This window comes from Physeter macrocephalus, chromosome 18 (genome assembly GCF_002837175.3).
Source record: "Physeter macrocephalus isolate SW-GA chromosome 18, ASM283717v5, whole genome shotgun sequence".
NCBI classification, from domain to species: Eukaryota; Metazoa; Chordata; class Mammalia; order Artiodactyla; family Physeteridae; genus Physeter; species Physeter macrocephalus.
The window spans coordinates 11439545-11457664 of NC_041231.1; the positions used below are offsets into that span (position 1 = coordinate 11439545).

The 18120-nt window shown below is 43.6% G+C and overlaps 1 protein-coding gene across 17 annotated transcripts in view; it reads right to left on the reverse strand.

Annotated features, from left to right (window-relative positions):
* Positions 1–6731: 6731 nt before the first annotated feature.
* SETD5 (SET domain containing 5) overlaps positions 6732–18120 on the reverse strand; it is an 82410-nt gene continuing 71021 nt past the window's right edge. For 10 of the 17 annotated variants that reach the window (XM_007121791.4, XM_007121790.4, XM_007121787.4 and 7 more), the window contains 6 exons: positions 16375–16431; positions 13996–14466; positions 11131–11429; positions 10110–10243; positions 9546–9634; positions 6732–9207 (listed from right to left, as the gene is read on the reverse strand). In XM_007121791.4, coding sequence (XP_007121853.1) covers positions 8599–9207; positions 9546–9634; positions 10110–10243; positions 11131–11429; positions 13996–14466; positions 16375–16431 — 1659 coding nt within the window. In that variant the 3' untranslated portion in view covers positions 6732–8598. The remainder of the gene's footprint in view (positions 9208–9545; positions 9635–10109; positions 10244–11130; positions 11430–13995; positions 14467–16374; positions 16432–18120) is intronic. The other 7 variants (XM_024123915.3, XM_024123913.3, XM_028479198.2 and 4 more) reach the window with 2 other exon arrangements.

Genomic DNA, 18120 nt, shown 5'->3' on the forward strand with positions numbered 1-18120 from the left:
GAAGATCCCACATGCCGCGGAGCGGCTGGGCCCGTGAGCCATGGCCGCTGAGCCTGCGCGTCCGGAGCCTGTGCTCCGCAACGGGAGAGGCCACAGCAGTGAGAGGCCCGCGTACCGCAAAAAAATAAAAAAATAAAAATTGAGATATAATTGACATATAACATTAGTTTCCTGTATAAAACATACACACGTTGTGAAACGATCACCACAATGTCTAATCAACATCCATCATCACACTGTTACAAAAATTGTTTTCTTGTGATGAGAACTTTTAAGATCTACTCCTTTAACAACTTGCAAACACTATTATTATTTTAAAATTTATGTAATTAACTTATTTTTGGCTGCATTGGGTCTTCGTTGCTGCGTGCAGGCTTTCTCTAGTTGCGGTGAGCGGGGGCTACTCTTTGTTGTGGTGCGCGGGCTTCTCATTGTGGTGGCTTCTCTTGTTGAGGAGCACAGGCTCTAGGCGTGCAGGCTTCAGTAGTTGTGGCACGCAGGCTCAGTAGTTGTGGCTCATGGGCTCTAGAGAGCAGGCTCAGTAGTTGTGGTGCACGGGCTTAGTTGCTCCGCATCATGTGGGATCTTCCCAGACCAGGGCTCGAACCCGTGTCCCCTGCATTGGCAGGTGGATTCTTATCCAGTGCGCCACCAGGGAAGCCCGCAAATACAGTATTATTAACTCTAGTCAACAGGCTGTACATTACATCCCTAGGACTTATTTAAAATAACTCCAAGTTTGACCTTTTGACTACCTTCACCCATCTGGCCTACCTCCCAACCTCCATCTCTGGCAACCAACCACAAATCTGTTCTCTGTATCCATGAGTTTTTTTTTTTTTAAGATTACCCATATAAGTGAGATCATATGGTATCTGTCTTTCTCTAAATTATTTCACTTAGCATAATGCCCTCAAGGAGCAACCATGTTGTTGCAAATGGCGGGATTTCATTTTTTGCTTATGGCTGTCATTGTAAATATACATTTTCTTTATCCATTCATCCATTTATGGACACGTAGGATGTTTCCATATCTTGGCTACTGTAAGTAATGCTGCAGTGAACATGGGGGTGCAAATGTCTTTTTGAATTAGTCTTCTTTTTTCAGGTAAATACCCAGAAGTGGGATTGCTGGATTGTATGGTAGTTCTATTTTTAATTCTCTGAGGAACCTCTGTACTGGTTTCCATGGAGCCTGCAAAAACTTACATCCCCACCAAGAGTGCACATGGGTTCACTTTTCTCCACATCTTCACTAAACTGATTTGTCTTTTTGATAACAGCCATTCTAACAGGTGTGAAGTGGTATTTCACTGTAGTTTTGATCTACATTTCCCTGGTGATTAGAGGTGTGGAGCACCTTTTATGTCCTGTTTGCCATCTGTTTCTCTTACTTGGAAAAGTATATTCAGATCCTCTGCCCATTTTTTAATTGCAATTTTTCTTTTTGAGTTATATGAGTTCTCTCTCTCTCTCTCTCTCTCTCTCTCTATATATATATACATACATATATGTATTTTTTTTGTGGTATGCGGGCCTCTCACTGTTGTGGCCTCTCCCGTTGCGAAGCACAGGCTCTGGACGCGCAGGCTCAGCGGCCATGGCTCACGGGCCCAGCCGCTCCGTGGCATGTGGGATCCTCCCGGACTGGGGCACGAACCCGTGTCCCCTGCATCGGCAGGCAGACTCTCAACCACTGTGCCACCAGTGAAGCCCATGTATTTTTAGATACTAACACCTTATCAGATATATGATTTGTAAATGTTTTCTCCCATTCAGTAGGTTGCCTTTTCATTTTGTCCATGGTTTCCCTTCTTTTGCTGTGCAGACTATTTTTAGTTTGAGGTAGTCTCACTTGTTTACTTTGGCTTTTGTTACTTGTGTGGTGTCCAATCCAAAAAATCAGCATCAAGACCGATGGCAAGGAGCATACTGCCTATGTTTCCTTCTAGGAGTTTCATAGTTTCAAGTCTTACATTCAAGTCTTTAATCCATTTTGAGTTAATTTCTGTACATGGTGTAAGACAGTGGTCCCATTACATTCTTTTACACGTGGCTGTCCAGTTTTACCATTTATCGAAGAGACTGTCCTTTCCCTATTGTATATTCTTGGCTCCTCTGTCATAAATTCATCGATCATATATGCATGAGTTTATTTTTGGGTTCTCTGTTCTGTTCCATTTATCTATGTGTCTTTTTTTTAATGCCAGTACCATACTGTTGTAATCACCACAGCTTTGTAATATAGTTTGAAATCAGAAAGCATGATGCCTGCCTCCAGCTTTGTTCTTTCTCAAGATGGCTTTGGCTATTGAGGGTCTTTTGTGGTTCCACATATATTTTAGGATTGTTTGCTCTATTTCTGTGAAATATGCCATTGGAATTTTGGTAAGGATTGCACTAAATCTTAAGATTGCTTTAGGTTGTCTGTTTACTTGTTGATGAGTTTTAAGAGCTCTTTGTATGTTGGGTAACAGTCCCTTATTAGAGATGTCTTTTGCAAGTATTTTCTCCCAGTATGTGGCTTGTCTTCTCACTGTGTTAGTGTCTTTTGCAGAACAGATGTTAATTTTAATCAAGTCCAGCTTACCAATTACTTCTTTCATGGATGGTGGTTTTGGTGTTGTATCTAAAAAGTCATCGCCAAACCCAAGGTTTTCTAGATTTTCTGTTATTGTCTAGGTATAGTTTTGCATTTAGGTCTGTGATACGTTGAGTTACTTTTTGTGAAGAGTTGTTTGCTTTTTTCCCTTAAATTTATTTATTTATTTATGGCTGTGTTGGGTCTTCGTTGCTGTGCATGGGCTTTTCTCTAGTTGCAGCGAGTGGGAGCTACTCTTTGTTGCAGTGCGTGGGCATCTCATTGTGGTGGCTTCTCTTGTTCGAAGCACAGGCTTTAGGTGTGTGGGCTTCAGTAGTTGTGGCTCGCGGTCTCCAGAGCGCAGGCTCATTAGTTGTGGTACAGCAGCTTAGTTGCTCCGTGGCATATGGGATCTTCCCAGACCAGAACTCGAACCCGTGTCCCCTGCACTGGCAGGCGGATTCATTAAAAAGAAAAATTTATTTGGCTGCATTGGGTCTTCGTTGCTGAACGCAGGCTTCCTCTAGTTGCGTCGAGCGGGGGCTACTGTTCGTTGCAGTTTGCGGGCTTCAGTAGTTGTGGTGTGTGGGCTCAGTAGTTGTGGCTCTCGGGCTCTAGAGTGCAGGATCAGTAGTTGTGGCACACGGGCTTACTTGGTCCATGGCATGTGGGATATTCCCAGACCAGGGCTCGAACCCATGTCCCCTGCATTGGCAGATTATTAACCACTGCACCACCAGGGAAGCCCTGTGAAGAGTGTTTAAGGTCTGTGTCTAGATTGATTTTTCGTACGTGGATGTCCAATTGTTCCAGCCCCATTTGTTGAAGACTATCTTTTCTCCACTGTATTGCCCTTGCTTGTCAAATATCAGTTGACTGTATTTGTGTGGGTTTGTTTTCCGGTGCTCTATCAACCTATTTGTCTATTCTTATTCCAATACCACGCTATTTTGATTACTGCAGCTTTATAGTAAGTCTCAAAGGCCGGCTGACTTCATTCTTCCCTTTTAACACTGTGTTGGCTACTCTGGGTCTTTTTCCTCTGCCTATAAGCTTTAGAATAATTTTGTTGATATCCACAAAATAACCTGCTGGGATTTTATTTTATTTATTTTTGGCTGTGTTGGGTCTTTGTTGCTGCACGCAGGCTTTCTCTAGTTATGTTGTGAGGGCTGCTCTTTGTTGCAGTGGGCAGGCTTCTCATTGCGGTGGCTTCTCCTGTTGCAGAGGACGGGCTCTAGGTGTGCGGGGTTCAGTAGTTGTGGCACGTGTGCTCAGTAGTTGTGGCTCGCAGGCTCTAGAGCACAGGCTCAGTAGTTGTGGTGCACGGGCTTAGCTGCTCTGCAGCATGTGGGATCTTCCCGGACCAGGGCTCAAACCTGTCTCCCCTGCATTGGCAGGCAGGTTCTTAACCACTGCTCCACCAGGGAAGCCCTACCTGCTGGGATTTTGATTGGGGTTACGAATCTAAAGGTCAAGTTGAGATCAGACATCCTGACATTGAGTCTTCCAATTCATGGCCATGTAATATCCCTGTTTATTTAGTTCTTTGATTTCTTTCATCAAGAATTCTGTAGTTTTACCCATATAGGTCTTTTATTTTGTTAGATTTATACCTATTTCATTTTTTTGGTTCCAATGTAAATATTGTTTAAACTTTCACATTCCAGTTGTTTGCTGTTCATATATAGGGAAGCAACTGATATTTGTATCATTAATCTTCTACCTTGCAAACCTGCTGTAACTCCTTATTAGTTGCATCCTTTTATTTTTTTTTTGGGGGGGGGTCAATTCTTTTGGATTTTCTATAAGACAATTATGTCCTCTGTGAACAGTCATTTCTGTTTTCCCAATCTGTATACCTGTTATTTCCTTTTCCTGTCCTATTCCATTAGCATGCTTTTATCTGTGGGGATATTATTCTGCTCCTTCCTTGTAACTGTTTGGAATTTGACTATGGTACTTTCTGTTACCCATTTTTATGGGTAAATAAAGGGAGGCATGATTTTTTTCTAGTTTCAAGGTTTTACAGCACATTTTTTTGGTGTGTTTAAAATATGGACTATGCAAACAACAGCAGTTGACATTCAGAACAATTTATTTTTTTACAAATTTATTTATTTATATTATTTTTGGCTGTGTTGGGTCTTCGTTGCTGTGTGCGGGCTTTCTCTAGTTGCAGCGAGCGGGGGCTACTCTTCGTTGCGGTGCATAGGCTTCTCATTGCGGTAGCTTTTCTTGCTGTGGAGCATGGGCTCTAGGCGAGCAGGCTTCAGTAGTTGTGGCATGTGGGCTCAGTATTGTGGCTCTTGGGCTCTGGAGCACAGGCTCAGTAGTTATGGCGCACAAGCTTAGTTGCTCTGCGGCATGTGGGATCTTCCCGGACCAGGGCTTGAACCCATGTCCCCTGCACTGGCAGGCGGATTCTTAACCACTACGCCACCAGGGAAGCCCCAGCAGAACAATCTATGACCAACTGTTTCTCTCAGGAGTTAAAGAATAAGGTAAGTTATTTAACACTTTTATGGACAATCCTCATTTCACTCATTCAAAATACTTTATTTAATGTGATCCTCCACCTCTCCTGCTCAATTTGGATTCTATCAGGAGTTTCTTTTCAGTGTGGAGCTCTGTCCTGGGAGGTTTGCTGTTTAGAATTTTCTTGGGCCCAGACTGCTCCAACCCCTTCAGACTTACCCAAGCACCTTTGCACGCACTGCAAATCCCTTCTAGTTTGACTGCTGTTCTCAAATTGGCTCGCTGAACTTCCAAGTGAGTGCTCGTTTGGAGTTCTGAGACCCATCAGACACACCATTGCTTCCTCTGGAACAGAACGTGATACCATGAAGGTCTTGTGGCTACTGGTGTTTTGAGGCTTATGGGGATGTGTAATTTTCCTATAAAGTTGCCCAAGGTTTTGTATCTCAGAGTCAGTTTTGAGTGCAGGAGCAGGGAAAAGTTATAGGGGAACACCATCTCCTTCAATAACTACGCTTTTACTCCCAGCTGTTTCCTTTATTCATCTTTAGCACAGGAACCTTTCTGTCTCTGAGCCTCATACCAGGTTATGAAGGCTGTGCTGATGAATTGATAATCAGTGTAGTTTAAAAGTAACTGGCCTACTCCATTTGGACAATAGTGCATTTTTTTCTTCAGCGTGACCTTTAGTAAACAGAGAACGATGCATATCAAAATGATGCCTGAAGGCTAAAAAGCCGACTGCTTTTTAAGGCAAGAACTGGTATGATATACTTTTCCCGCTAGTTAAGTGATTTCTAGTCAGTTTCAAAGCATCTCTAGCTATCTCTTTTTGTTTCCTGGGTAAACTGCAAAATTTCCAAGACTTTGTCACTTGGAGCCTGCCATTTAGAAGAGAGAAATCTTGGACACATTATATCCTCTGAAACTAATAAAAAATAATAGAATGGGAATAATATACCTACCTTAACATATTCTAAGGATGAATGAGACAACCAATGACATAAATGGAAGAGCCTGGTTAACTGTGAGTTGTATACAAGGTGCACTTGCTTATTTCTTTAATAGAGTTCAGCTTCTAATATTTATATCACATCGAAAGCAACGTACCTAGTAATAGAGGAGGCTGTCTTATCTTCATATTCCCAACACCTTACATATAGCCTAGCACTCAGTAGCTGTTTAGTAAAGGATTATAGCCTGATCTTAATCATAAAATGGTGAAGGAAGATCAGTCTGTATTCCTGACCCCATTATGGACAAAACAACACCAAGAGCACAGTCTCCTGAATGTGGGTCCATCTTTGCTCTCTTCAAGTAAGGACAGCGTTAGGAAAAACAGGCAAGGCAAGGTCACAGAACTGGACAAAGAAGTTCTCAACTTATGATTATTATGGTTAAGAATTTTATTATCAAAATTATTACATCTCTTGTGAAAGTTCAAATGTTACAGCAAGGTGTAAACACTCCACTTGAGAAAGAAGTGATACTTCTTCCCTTCCAAGAGTCCCCCCCACCCCCCCGCCCCCACCCCCCCCCCCAGAGGTCTGGTCTTGACAGCACCCTGCCCACACAGAGTGGCTGGGGTCTCTGCACGTGCCAGGCAGGGTGAGGGCCGCCTGCCCGCTGGCCTCTCCCCTCGGTTTACCCGCCCCCACCCCCCCCCCAGAGGTCTGGTCTTGACAGCACCCTGCCCACACAGAGTGGCTGGGGTCTCTGCACGTGCCAGGCAGGGTGAGGGCCGCCTGCCCGCTGGCCTCTCCCCTCGGTTTAACAGCCAAGGGGAGAATGCAAACCCCAGCCCAAATGGAGAGACATTTACATACGTTTTATATAATATACAAAGAAACCAGCATCCCAGGCAACATGATTTCCACTCCCAACGCTCTCCCAGACTGATGGGTTTGTGGGGGAAACAAAAAGAAAAGTATTCTGCTGAAGTCTCAGCATTAAAAAAAAATCTCCCCTCATTTGAGCAAACACCTGATTTCAATTTTGAAAAAGTGAAATTTTGTAACAGTCACACACAAAGAGAGAAGACTGTGCATATGATAGTTGTAGGAGAGGGTAGAAAGAAAGGGGAGGTAAGAGGCTGAGGGAAAAAGGGAGAAAACAAACTGGAGGGAAGGAAGGAGGGAGACTCACAGTATTATCTTGTCCAAAAGAAAGAAGTAAGGTCCACTGCAGCACCAGGGATTACACCTGTCAGATATCTGCTACCCCTACCATGGTTATAACTGAATACAAAATTAGATAAATAAAAACACGCCGGATATTACAGTAAACAAGTGAAAGAAATAAGCTGGCAACCGTATGGAATTTAAAAAGATTGTGTACCCCACCTGGCTGGCTCCAGGGCTCCTGCAGGGGTGTACAACAGGCACAATGCACTGATGGGGAGAAGCCAGTCTGCTCTCATCTCTCATCCAGAACAGTGTTATTAGGTGTGTGGGTGGCTTTATAACACTCTCACCTGGGCCACTCTCAAATAAGCATCTCCCAAAGAAACGTGGGACATGCCACACACAATCACAGTCCTGTCGGTGCCATTCCACAAACGTATCTTTCCACTCTTACCCTGCAGTCACGAGTGCATGTTCCCCAATCATGGAGGCAGTCCTACTCAGGGGATCGTCAACTCCTGATTAATTGGGAGTAGAAAAAATAAAATTCAAAGAATTCCCAAACCACCTGGGACCCTTCCTAATCAAATTTATTGACAAAAGCTGATAAGTAGCAATGCAATTGGCCCATCTCAGTTATATCTCTTTTCTTTGCCTACTTACTTCATAGATTACTGAGCTGTGAAATAGCTTGGGGAAGGGGAGTGGGATGGTACCAGCTGGGGGATCAGACAATCTACTAGGACAATCTGCTCCTGAATAATCAAGAGTTGACCATGAGCTCTTGCTCAGAGATCCAGGCACCCCTCAGTCAGAGCACACTCCAAGCTTCACTATCCCTGCCTCTTTCTTGGTGTTTCTAAGACAAAGGTAAGGAATATTCTTGGGTGGACACATCTTGGCCAGATAACTGCTTTTGGAATGGTTGTCTTATATACCTACCTTTTTTCTTAAGTGCATAAAACCCTAACACTACTCAGATGGCTTGGGGCTTTGAGATTGGCTCTTTTTACCGTTTTTTCCTTTGAAAACTGTTTTTTTTTTTTTTATTTAAAAAGATGTCCTCACTGCACAAGTGACTACAGGATACAGGCAAGGATGGGAGACGGAGGCTTCAACACAACTCATTGCACTTAGAACCATTACTAACCGAAACACCATTTGCTTGTCAACAATGTACCTACCCTTAACAGCAGGGAGAAACTTCTTTATAGTCTCTGCTTCAGACAAGATTTACATCTTTCTCCAAGGCCAGAGCCAGTCACGACCACAAGTCTTGTTTCTTGTTGACCAGACCCTATCCTCTGTCACCTTGTACCCCCTCCCCCAGCAATATGCTCGGCCTAGGTTCCAGAGGCAGCTGGAAGGAAGCAGCTATGGGCTCATTCAAGTTCTGTTTGCCCAAATCCAGAAGCCCTAGGAAAGTCCTGTCTGAGTCTTGACCCCCGACCCCTGCAGTGGCTGGAGCCGGTACTGGTGCACACCCCCACTCCCTCGATGTGGGTAGTGCTGTGAATTGGAAACCGCAGATACCCTGGAGGCCTGGTAGGCAGCTGACTGCCCAGCACTGGGCAGACTGATAGTCCGGAAGTCTGATGGCAATGACGACCTAGAGTTCTGAGGAAAGGAGGTGGAACTCAGAGTTCCTGTGCTGGACTGGGAAACCGAGTCTGAGGTCGGCGAGTCTGAGGGGCCCTGCGGGGTAGGGCTAGCAGCACTAGAAGGGCAGCTCCTCCTTGGAAGACTGCTGCCGGTGCTGTTTCCAGAATGTGGCTGGCTGCTATAATACCCTGGTGTCCCCGTAAATGGGGCCAACGAGTCTGTGGACACAGGGTGGGCAGGGCTGGAATAGGACGTGGAAGAGAGGGAGGATTCTGAAGAACCATGAGAAGGGGGGTTCCCAGGTCTCAGTGCAGTAGTTCGATAACTGTATCCCGGAGACTGGGTGGGATGTCCTCTAAAGGGAGAGGAACTCTGTTGAAGGAGGCTTTGTGATTCTGTCCGTGGACTATCACACTGCAGGAGCTAGAAAGAGTTGGGAGGAAAAGCATAAGGAGGTGAAAAAGTCCCTATTTAAGCCATTTAGGCTTGTGAATATTTAAAATATCCTTTTTCTTTTTCTTCACCTTCTTAAACATTTGTTCTTTTTAGGATACCAAGGACAATAAAATGGCTGCCTTTGGTCATTTAATTTCTCTGGCATGATTTATTACCTGAAGGTGAGCAGATGATGACTTATTTCCAAAGCTGCTGAAACTATATGCAAAGACGGCATCTCAACTGCAAAGGATGGCCAGGATCACAAAACATTTGGAACCCAGAACACATTCTTATGCCCAGAGATGAGCACTTTCTTGTCTCACCTGGTAGCTGTATCTGGAAGGGCTGTAAACGGCTGCTCCTTTAGAGAGTGCTGAGCTCAGTGTCTCTGGGCCTTCACCATCTGCAGGGTCTGGAAGGTAATACAAAATCAACTTATTTTCTTAGAGTAAGTGTGAGAGATCCATTGTTCATTCAAGTCACCAATGCTAGCACCAACCCATGCCGCTCTCCTTCTGACAAATCAGGTGAGTGCAGCATGCCAGAAGGGCAAAAGGAGTGGTTAATTATGGGGTGTTTTAAATGCCTGATCTGATTTCTGTCTCCTTTTTTCTCTTCATCCTTCATCAAGGTGATTCCCAGGGCTTTGGAGAGATGAGTTACATAAAGGTATCCTTTGGGAAAAAAGAGCAGACAAAGAGCAAGCAATGCTAGATCTTAAGAATGCTGTAGCCCAAAAGAGTAAAAGCAAGACTGAGCTGGAACTCTGCATACAGGGGAGACCAAATGCATAAGAAATGGACTCACCTCACCCCAGCATTTGGTGTGCATTGTGTAGAGCCTGGCTCGTGTCCCTGTACCTGGTTGGCAGAAGGTCATAGGCTCACCTGAGTCTTTTTCTGTGATGTTACTCTCCCACGTGGGAGAAGGCTCTCCTTTTTGGGCCACCCTCACACTGCTTCGGAGGACCTTGGGGATACTCCCTCCTTCTCGGAGTCGTTCTACTGATGTGGGAACCATCCTGTGAAGGCAATAGGGTGTGTAGGTTTATGCCACAGGACTTTAGAGATAAGAGTCTGGAACAAACAAAGCTCTGACAAACTGTACAACGTATTCTCTTAGAACACCCTCTTTTTAAACATTATTTTCCTCAGGACCAATTTAAAACAAGGTATTTTCTCTGCCTCAAACTATGTCAGGCACCTAAGAATAAACACTTTTAAAGAAAAAAAGCAATTAAGGAAAAGGGAGATTTGAAGCTGTCTACTTCTTTTAACCTCCATCTTGAAATGCTGATTTTCTCTTCTGTGAACTCATGTGACTGTCACGTGGTAACTAGTTTAACGTTTCACAGATTAATGAGCATTACCCCCTTGAGCCATGTCTCTCCTTTCTCAGACCTCATTTCTTCAGTTCAAGATCCCTAAAATGCCTCATTCTTTATTTCACTCATTTGATACTCAGTACCTGACATTAGTATTATTTATTTGCGGCACCCCCTAAACCAGACTAATCCTTTCAGAACGTGTCACATCTCTCTGTATATGCTAGCCGTGTGGAACTGAGATATCTGTTGTTAATTTAAGGGGAACTGAGCTCAAATCCTGACTTACCTTTCACACGAAATGAGAAAATAGAAGAGGCAGTGTTAGTGCCCAGTGAAAAAAAATAACTCCACTGTGTCCACAGCTATATGCCATCCAACATGTTGTTTTGCAGGCTCGGTGGCAATTCTTTGCTTCTGTAGGGCTGGTGGACTGTGGCTGATAATATTAAATCAGCTGAATAGGGTAGACAGCACTGTCGGCTGGCTTTCTCAGATAAGTGTTTCCATACATCTTAGGTAAAGAGCCTAGATGTTTACTTTCCTCCTGAATTTCATCATTAAAGCATCAAACATAAACTTACCACCTACTGCTGATACTCTCTTGAGGTCTGCAGTGAGATGAAGTGCCTCTGGAATCCGATGGGCTTACCGCCTCCAAATGAGACATAGAGGAATGAGATGGGGAGAACTTTTTGTGAGGGGAAGATGGGGTTCGGGCTGAGGATCCCTGCACACCATGGGCACCAGTGTCAGAAAGTGAGTTACTGCTGCCTTGCCCAGCTCCTGCAGACTTGCTTTTGCTCTGTGTTGAGTCACCTCCCCCACCAGCAGAATTTTCCTTGGCTTCTTGTTTCCGTTTGCGGTACTCCAGCAGGGATACCTAGGAAGGAAAAAAGAAATAGGACCCTAGCTAGACATCATTAGTGGATCACTAGCAATGGGGAAAGAAGATGGAACCCTAGTAAACTGCTAGCAAGCCATGCAAACAAAGCAGGCACCAACAGGTGACTTTTTCCAAGTGTGAGAGAGACCTGAGCACAGCTACTTATTTAAATCAGTCAGAAACTGGTAAGGAAACGAGAATACACTAGGAGATGGCATTTTTGAAAAATGGTATTCACCAGCAGACCTCAACCTTTATTCTGCCTTCAGAAAAACCTGTGAGATTACAGTTCCCTTCAACAAAAGTGTGCCATCATAGCTATTTGTAACAACGGTAGCACCTAGAAAAGGGAAGGTGAAGAGCTGGGAGTTTGTGTAGTTTGAAAAAGTCTCCTAGATGATTCTGATAGCACTTCCTCACTCCCCAGAAATCCCTAGAGTTAGTTGTTTAAAAACAAAACAAAACAAAACAAAACAAAACACACACACACACACACACACACACACAAAGAAAAAGCCAATGCTTCAGTGTTTTTAGATGTGCTCAATTTTTCAAGATATACCCAGGGATTTATTACTGTTACTGTTTTACACATAGAGAAACTAGTGTAAAAGGAGAAAGGAAATGATTTCCTGTTTATACTTTAGCAAGCCAGCTCTAGAAAGCCTGTACTTGGAAACTTCTCCTCGATCTGCCGTTCCTCTGCCTTATTCTTTCCTGACTGCCACAACAAACCCCTCCTCCCTGCCCTGCCTAGTACACCTCCTCTCTGCTGTTACAGCACACTGTGCTTACACTGCCTGTCGACCTATTACAATGTCTTGTATGCTTGTAAACTGTCATGTTCTACAAGGGCAAAGACCAAGTTTATTTGGCTTTTTATCTTTAACATACAGTGCAGAACTTGGTTGATAGCAGATGCTCAACAATATTTCTGAAATAACAGATCATGATTTCAATCACTTTTGCACATAATAAATGAAACCAGAAATCCAAAGACTGTTTCCACTTTTGTTCCTGCTAGTCAGTGCTGTTCACGCAACAGTATTCTAAACCCAGCGCTATTTTTTTTTTGGCTGTGCCTTGCAGCATGTGGGATCTTAGTTCCCTGACCAGGGTTCGATCCGTAGTGAAAGCACTGTGTCCTAACCACCTGACCGCCAGGGAATTTTCCCCGCAATGCTATTTTATTACAAATTATCTGCCAGTGTTTCCTCCTTCTTTTATCCACTTAGGGCTCTCATTTTTCTGTTCAAATGTAAAAATATAACAAAAACACAAAGTAAGACAATTTTGTGTATGCATTTGCTATACACAATCATGGAAAGGGGTTAATAATAAATTCTGGTAACGTATTTCACTGTAATGCAAAGATAAAAAGCCACTAGGCTACATTTGAACAAGAGTACCACAGACATTTTGCAATTATGTGAGACTGTCACACACACACAACATTAAACACCTCTAGCTCCGACCAGTAAATGGAAGTTGCTGTGACAACTCAAAATACTCCTATGCATTTCCAAATGCCCCTAGCTGAAAACCACTGACATAAAAAAGCACACTTTTGGCTTCGTAATTTATAGATCAGGCATCACCTACAAGTCAAGCCCCAAACCAGATCTCTGTGACCTGGCCCTGCCCACCTCTGTACTCTCCTCCTGACTATCCCCACCATTCACCTGCCACCAGAGCAACATTCAACTGTAAACACATCACAGCCCTGCTGCCCACTAAATGGAGTGTCACAGTTACTTGTTCTGCTCTCTCTTCTGTTAAGATCTTCACCCTCTCAGTTTGTTGGCTGATTGATTCCTACCTCCTGCCTTGAGATCAGCCAAATCAGTGACCTGTCACCTTGCACTCTACCACCCTTCAAACTTGGCCATGAACTTCTTGTTTGTTCTCAAGTACCCTCCACATATCCGACTTGGTCAGGTTTCCTGTTAAGTTGTTCTCATCACATCTGAACAACTCCTTTCTCATCATTAATATAATTATCTGCTAAGCTCAGTCTCACTTGCTATAAGCTCCATTAGGGCGGAACCTAGGAGGCAATATAGCATGGTGGCAATAAGAGCATGCAATCTGGAATCAGACAGACCTGGGTAGTGTCCTGGCTCTTCCATATACTAGCTGTGTGACCATGGGCAAGTTACTCAACTTGCCTTAGTTTCATCATCTACAAAACGGGAAATTACCCATCTTACAGGATTATTGTGAGGTTAAATGAATAAGAAGAGCTTAACAGTGCCTAGAACATGAAAAGTACTACATAAAACATGTAAGTAGCATTATTCTTTTTCACTGCTTTATCCTTTGAATTGCCTAGCCACGTGTATGGCACATACATGGTAGGCATTTGAATGTGCTTAACATTTACAGCACTCATCAAATTATATTAAAACAGTCTTTCACTAGACATGCTGAGAGACCATCTTACTTATCTTCATTTTCCTCACACTGAGAACAGTGCTGAAAACACAGTGGTAACTCAGTAAATATCTGTTGAATTATTCAGTTAAAGTTCTTCAAAAGGGCCTATAAAATGTGAAACACTTACCTTTTTCCTCTGTGGTGGGTTCTGGGGGGCAGATGGGACTCCTTCACAAGCCCTTTCACCACCAGGTGACATGGATCCACGAGAGAGGTCTTTCATAAAACCATGCTCATATCTGCTGGGAAACCCTTCTGCAGGGGAACAATAGCCCCCATCCAAATGTAAAGGCTTCCTATCCCCTACTAGGGGAGACCCTCGATACAATCCATCTGCTCGAGGCATAGCGTTCAATGGGGAGTAGGCATACATCAAGTTAAACTCTGTCCGAAATGTCTGGTCCGAGTTTCTCACAAGGGTCTGATGTCCATCTCCACTCCTGCTTGTAAAGCCAGTCTCAGAGGTGGGTCCAACAGAGGGATGAGGAGCCAGGTCAGAATGACCCGAGCTGATCAGGGAAGGTCTGTCAGCACAGCTGTTAGTGTTGGAGTCAAGGTAGCCTACTTTTGTCAAGTCCAGGTCTTTTCGGTGACAAAGCTGAAAGAATAAAAATCAACGGAGACATGGGGTAGGGGAGAAAGGAAAAAGTCAAAGGGCAGAAAAGAAGGGAAGTGAGGGGGCACAGGTGAATAAGAATAGGTAAGAGGGACGAAAGTAGAAGAGAGAAAGCCATTAACATCTGTAAAGGTCCCATGTAATACCAGTGTATACACGCCAGATTACCAAAGAATCCTTTTGCCTTCCCCAAATTGTTTTAAAGTCTTTCTGGAGGAGAATACTGGGAAAGTCCGAATTAGATAACTGGCCAAATGTGACTATTTTGCCTGCTTAGCCTTTCATCAGGTTTGCTGAGTCACCCTGCACTACATTCAGGGACTGGCAGTATAATTAGGGATTTACCTGAGCCCCAAGGAGCCACAGAGGTGAGAATAGTGTCTTAAGGTAACTGGCTTCTGGTGTTATTCATTTCTAAACTAATATTGATGGAAGGTGGGAGGAGGGAAAAAGGTGAAAGAAAGTAGAAAGTAGACGAAAAGTCAAGTATTCAAGTTACTGGTTCAGGGAAGAAGAATGGTATTAAGTTAACGACATCAACCAACCAGTTCTTCACTCACTTTCACTATTAAGTATGTATTTCTCATAAAACTTTCTGGCCACTCAATTCTTCTTTTTGCATCCTCTAATGTATGTTAACATACCACAAGACCACTAATGCTCATCACTGCAGAGCATCTGAAATGCTGAAACGTACCAAAAATAAACCCATCTACTTGGTCATCATTACCTCCTAACATCAAGATTTTCTGCCACTATGTCAGCTATAGCTAACTCTCTAGAAAGAACAGTACCAGAAACCCAGATGACACACCATGTCAGCCTCCAAATTATGCTATCTTAGAACTTTAGCAACTGAGGGAGAGCTTTACATTCCTTACAAAATAGAGTAAAAAACACCCAGAAGACCTCTAGTACACTAGAATACAATCTTCTTCAGTTTCACATTGCTCTATAAAATCCTACTGATTCAGAGTTTGGCCACCTGTCACTGAATTTAGCACTAACTTTTTACTGGAAGGGTGTGGGGTTAACAGTTTAGTTAATTTCTGAAAGGTTATGAGAGACTATAACTTTCTCTTTAAGAGGAAAAAGGCTCCACCTGAATTCATGGAGTTAATCATTACTACGTTTGTCCAAATCTTTCAACAGTTAAGAAACTCTAGCACTAAAATCTGAATTTAACATCTCCATAGCAGTAGGATTTGATATTCTAAGAGATACCATTTGTACAGCAACCGTTTCCCAACCACTGCAGAATGGAGCCCCGAGTCACAGAAGCCATGGGCTGACTTAAACTGAGAGGCATGACTCTCCCTTTCTAAAGAAGCTGCTTAATCTATCAACCAAAGCTCAAAACATCCAGTTAAACAGCTGTCAGATTAACCTGAGAATAAGGCATAAATCACTGCCTAACTTTTCCAATATAAGCTGCTCCTTTATCAGCCCAAGATAATAAAGATCAAAAAACAGCTCCTACCAAGTGTTGATATAACCTTCCTTATTTAACAAACACATTAGACTTTCTTTAACAAGGTTCCCACCACATCTTCAGCTCCTTTAAACTTGACTTCTAGATTCTATTCTTTAAGAAAACTCTTCAGCCATACCCTTCCCCCCCACCCCCCCAAAAACAACAAAAACAAACCCACCACACAGACACACACACACACACACTCAACTACTTCATTTTCCTCCATCTACATTGAGAGTTCTGAGTAACCACAGGCACACATGGGAAGATTCATTCAACTTAGAGTGACCGATCGGCCACCCTCCAGCCCATCACCCCATTCACTCAGACCCCCCGCCCTCCCCACACACGCAGGAGCACACTCATGCACACTCACTCTCAGCCTCCAAGTGTGATTGAGATGGTGTGATAACTACCTCGGGTGACAGGGACTCGGGCCTATTCGCAGGGGAACTCTCAGGGGAGGATATGTTCTAGAGGAGGGAAAAGCATCTTGTTATTCATCTACTCAAAGAAGCAAAACAAAACAAACAAAAAATAAAGCAAAAAAAAGCAAGCATAGATGGTTAGCCACAAATTTTGGGGGGTGGGGGTGGGGCAGGGAGGAGGGTAAGAAGGCACAAGGGAAACGTTCAAACGCAGAATTCATCTCGATGGACAGAATGACTTGTTAAAATGCTTCCTGGCGTCTTTGAAAGCATTTAAGGATAAACTGGTTATGTATCATGCTGTAAGTAGACATCTCAAGCAGATACCAAGAGTTAAATTGGTAAGATTTTACACTATTACAGTATATGTCTTTCTATGTTAGATGAGATTTCCTACAGTACTTGTTATTGAGGGGGGCACCCTACCACTCATTCCTCCTGCTCAGGGGCACCTTTTCTCTTCACTCCACACCCTCTTCTGAATGTCACATTTCCTCAATTCTCCTGTGTGACTCAGGCCTGCCACCATTACCCAGGGAAACTGCTTAGTATGTTGGGGGCTGACAGGGCTAGGGAGACGGCCAGTTCCTCTTGAATGACAGTTGCAGAAGTTATGATTGATGGATTCTCTAGCTCACAGGCTAGATGGTTCTTAACATAATCCAGCTGGATCTGACCACCCCCACTAAGGTTCTTCTCTGATATTAAAATCCACTGTACTTTGAGGAATAGAGGGAAAAAAGAAAAAAAAAAAAAAAAACGGCAGATGTGTACACTTCCAGTCTCTGGTCTTAAACAGGGCTATCGTTAGGGCGGCTTTTGCATGAAGCAGCACTCCCGTATGAAACAGGAACTGGGCAGTAAGTTCAGATGGGAAGGTATGAAGGGTAAAAAGCAGAGAATGACGGTGGTAGCTGTGACAAGGATTCAGGGGCAAGGTAGGGGAGGGCCTCTAATATCACAGGCTCTGGACAGCTGTGGCCTGGATGGCTGGCCCATCCTGGGGCAGGAAATGAGGCTGCTTCAGCAGAGCAGGGGTACTGGTGTTCATCTTATCTGGTGGGGTGGTAGTGAGATGGACAGTGGGGTATGGCTCTCCAGGCAGGAAGACAAGGGAAGGGTTATTCTGCTGGAAAGGAGGGGTTCATTAAACTTGCCCTCCCAATGTTGCTTTCACTTTTTTTTTTGATGCTTCCCTTTCCTCATGATCTTGTTTCTCTTCTACTACGTGTCTTTTCAACTCATTCCCTTAGCATTTCTCACTTTCCTCCTTTCAAAAGTATTCTTCCCCCAACCAAGCTGATCTTTACTTGTGACACCTTTCTGCTATTTCTCTGTGTCATAGTCTTGGATGGAAATAAGGCTCCCCACCTCCCCACACTAGAATACAGCAAAGAGTATAGCAATTAGAATGGTGATAAAGATGGTCAGGATGATGAAATCTGTTTTTTGAATTGATGAAAAAGGCCAAATTTTCTTAGTTAAATCATGAGACTAATACAGTGAAAACATGCACTGAACTTTTTAAAAGGATCAGCTACTTAATGTATTATATTTTCTTTGCCTCCTGGTATTCTAACATTATGCTTAGACTATGCATCACTAAAATGATTTTTGATTTAAAAAAAATAGAAAATAGGGCTTCCCTGGTGGCGCAGTGGCTGAGAGTCCGCCTGCCAATGCAGGGGACGCGGGTTCGTGCCCTGGTCCGGGGAGATCCCACATGCCACAGAG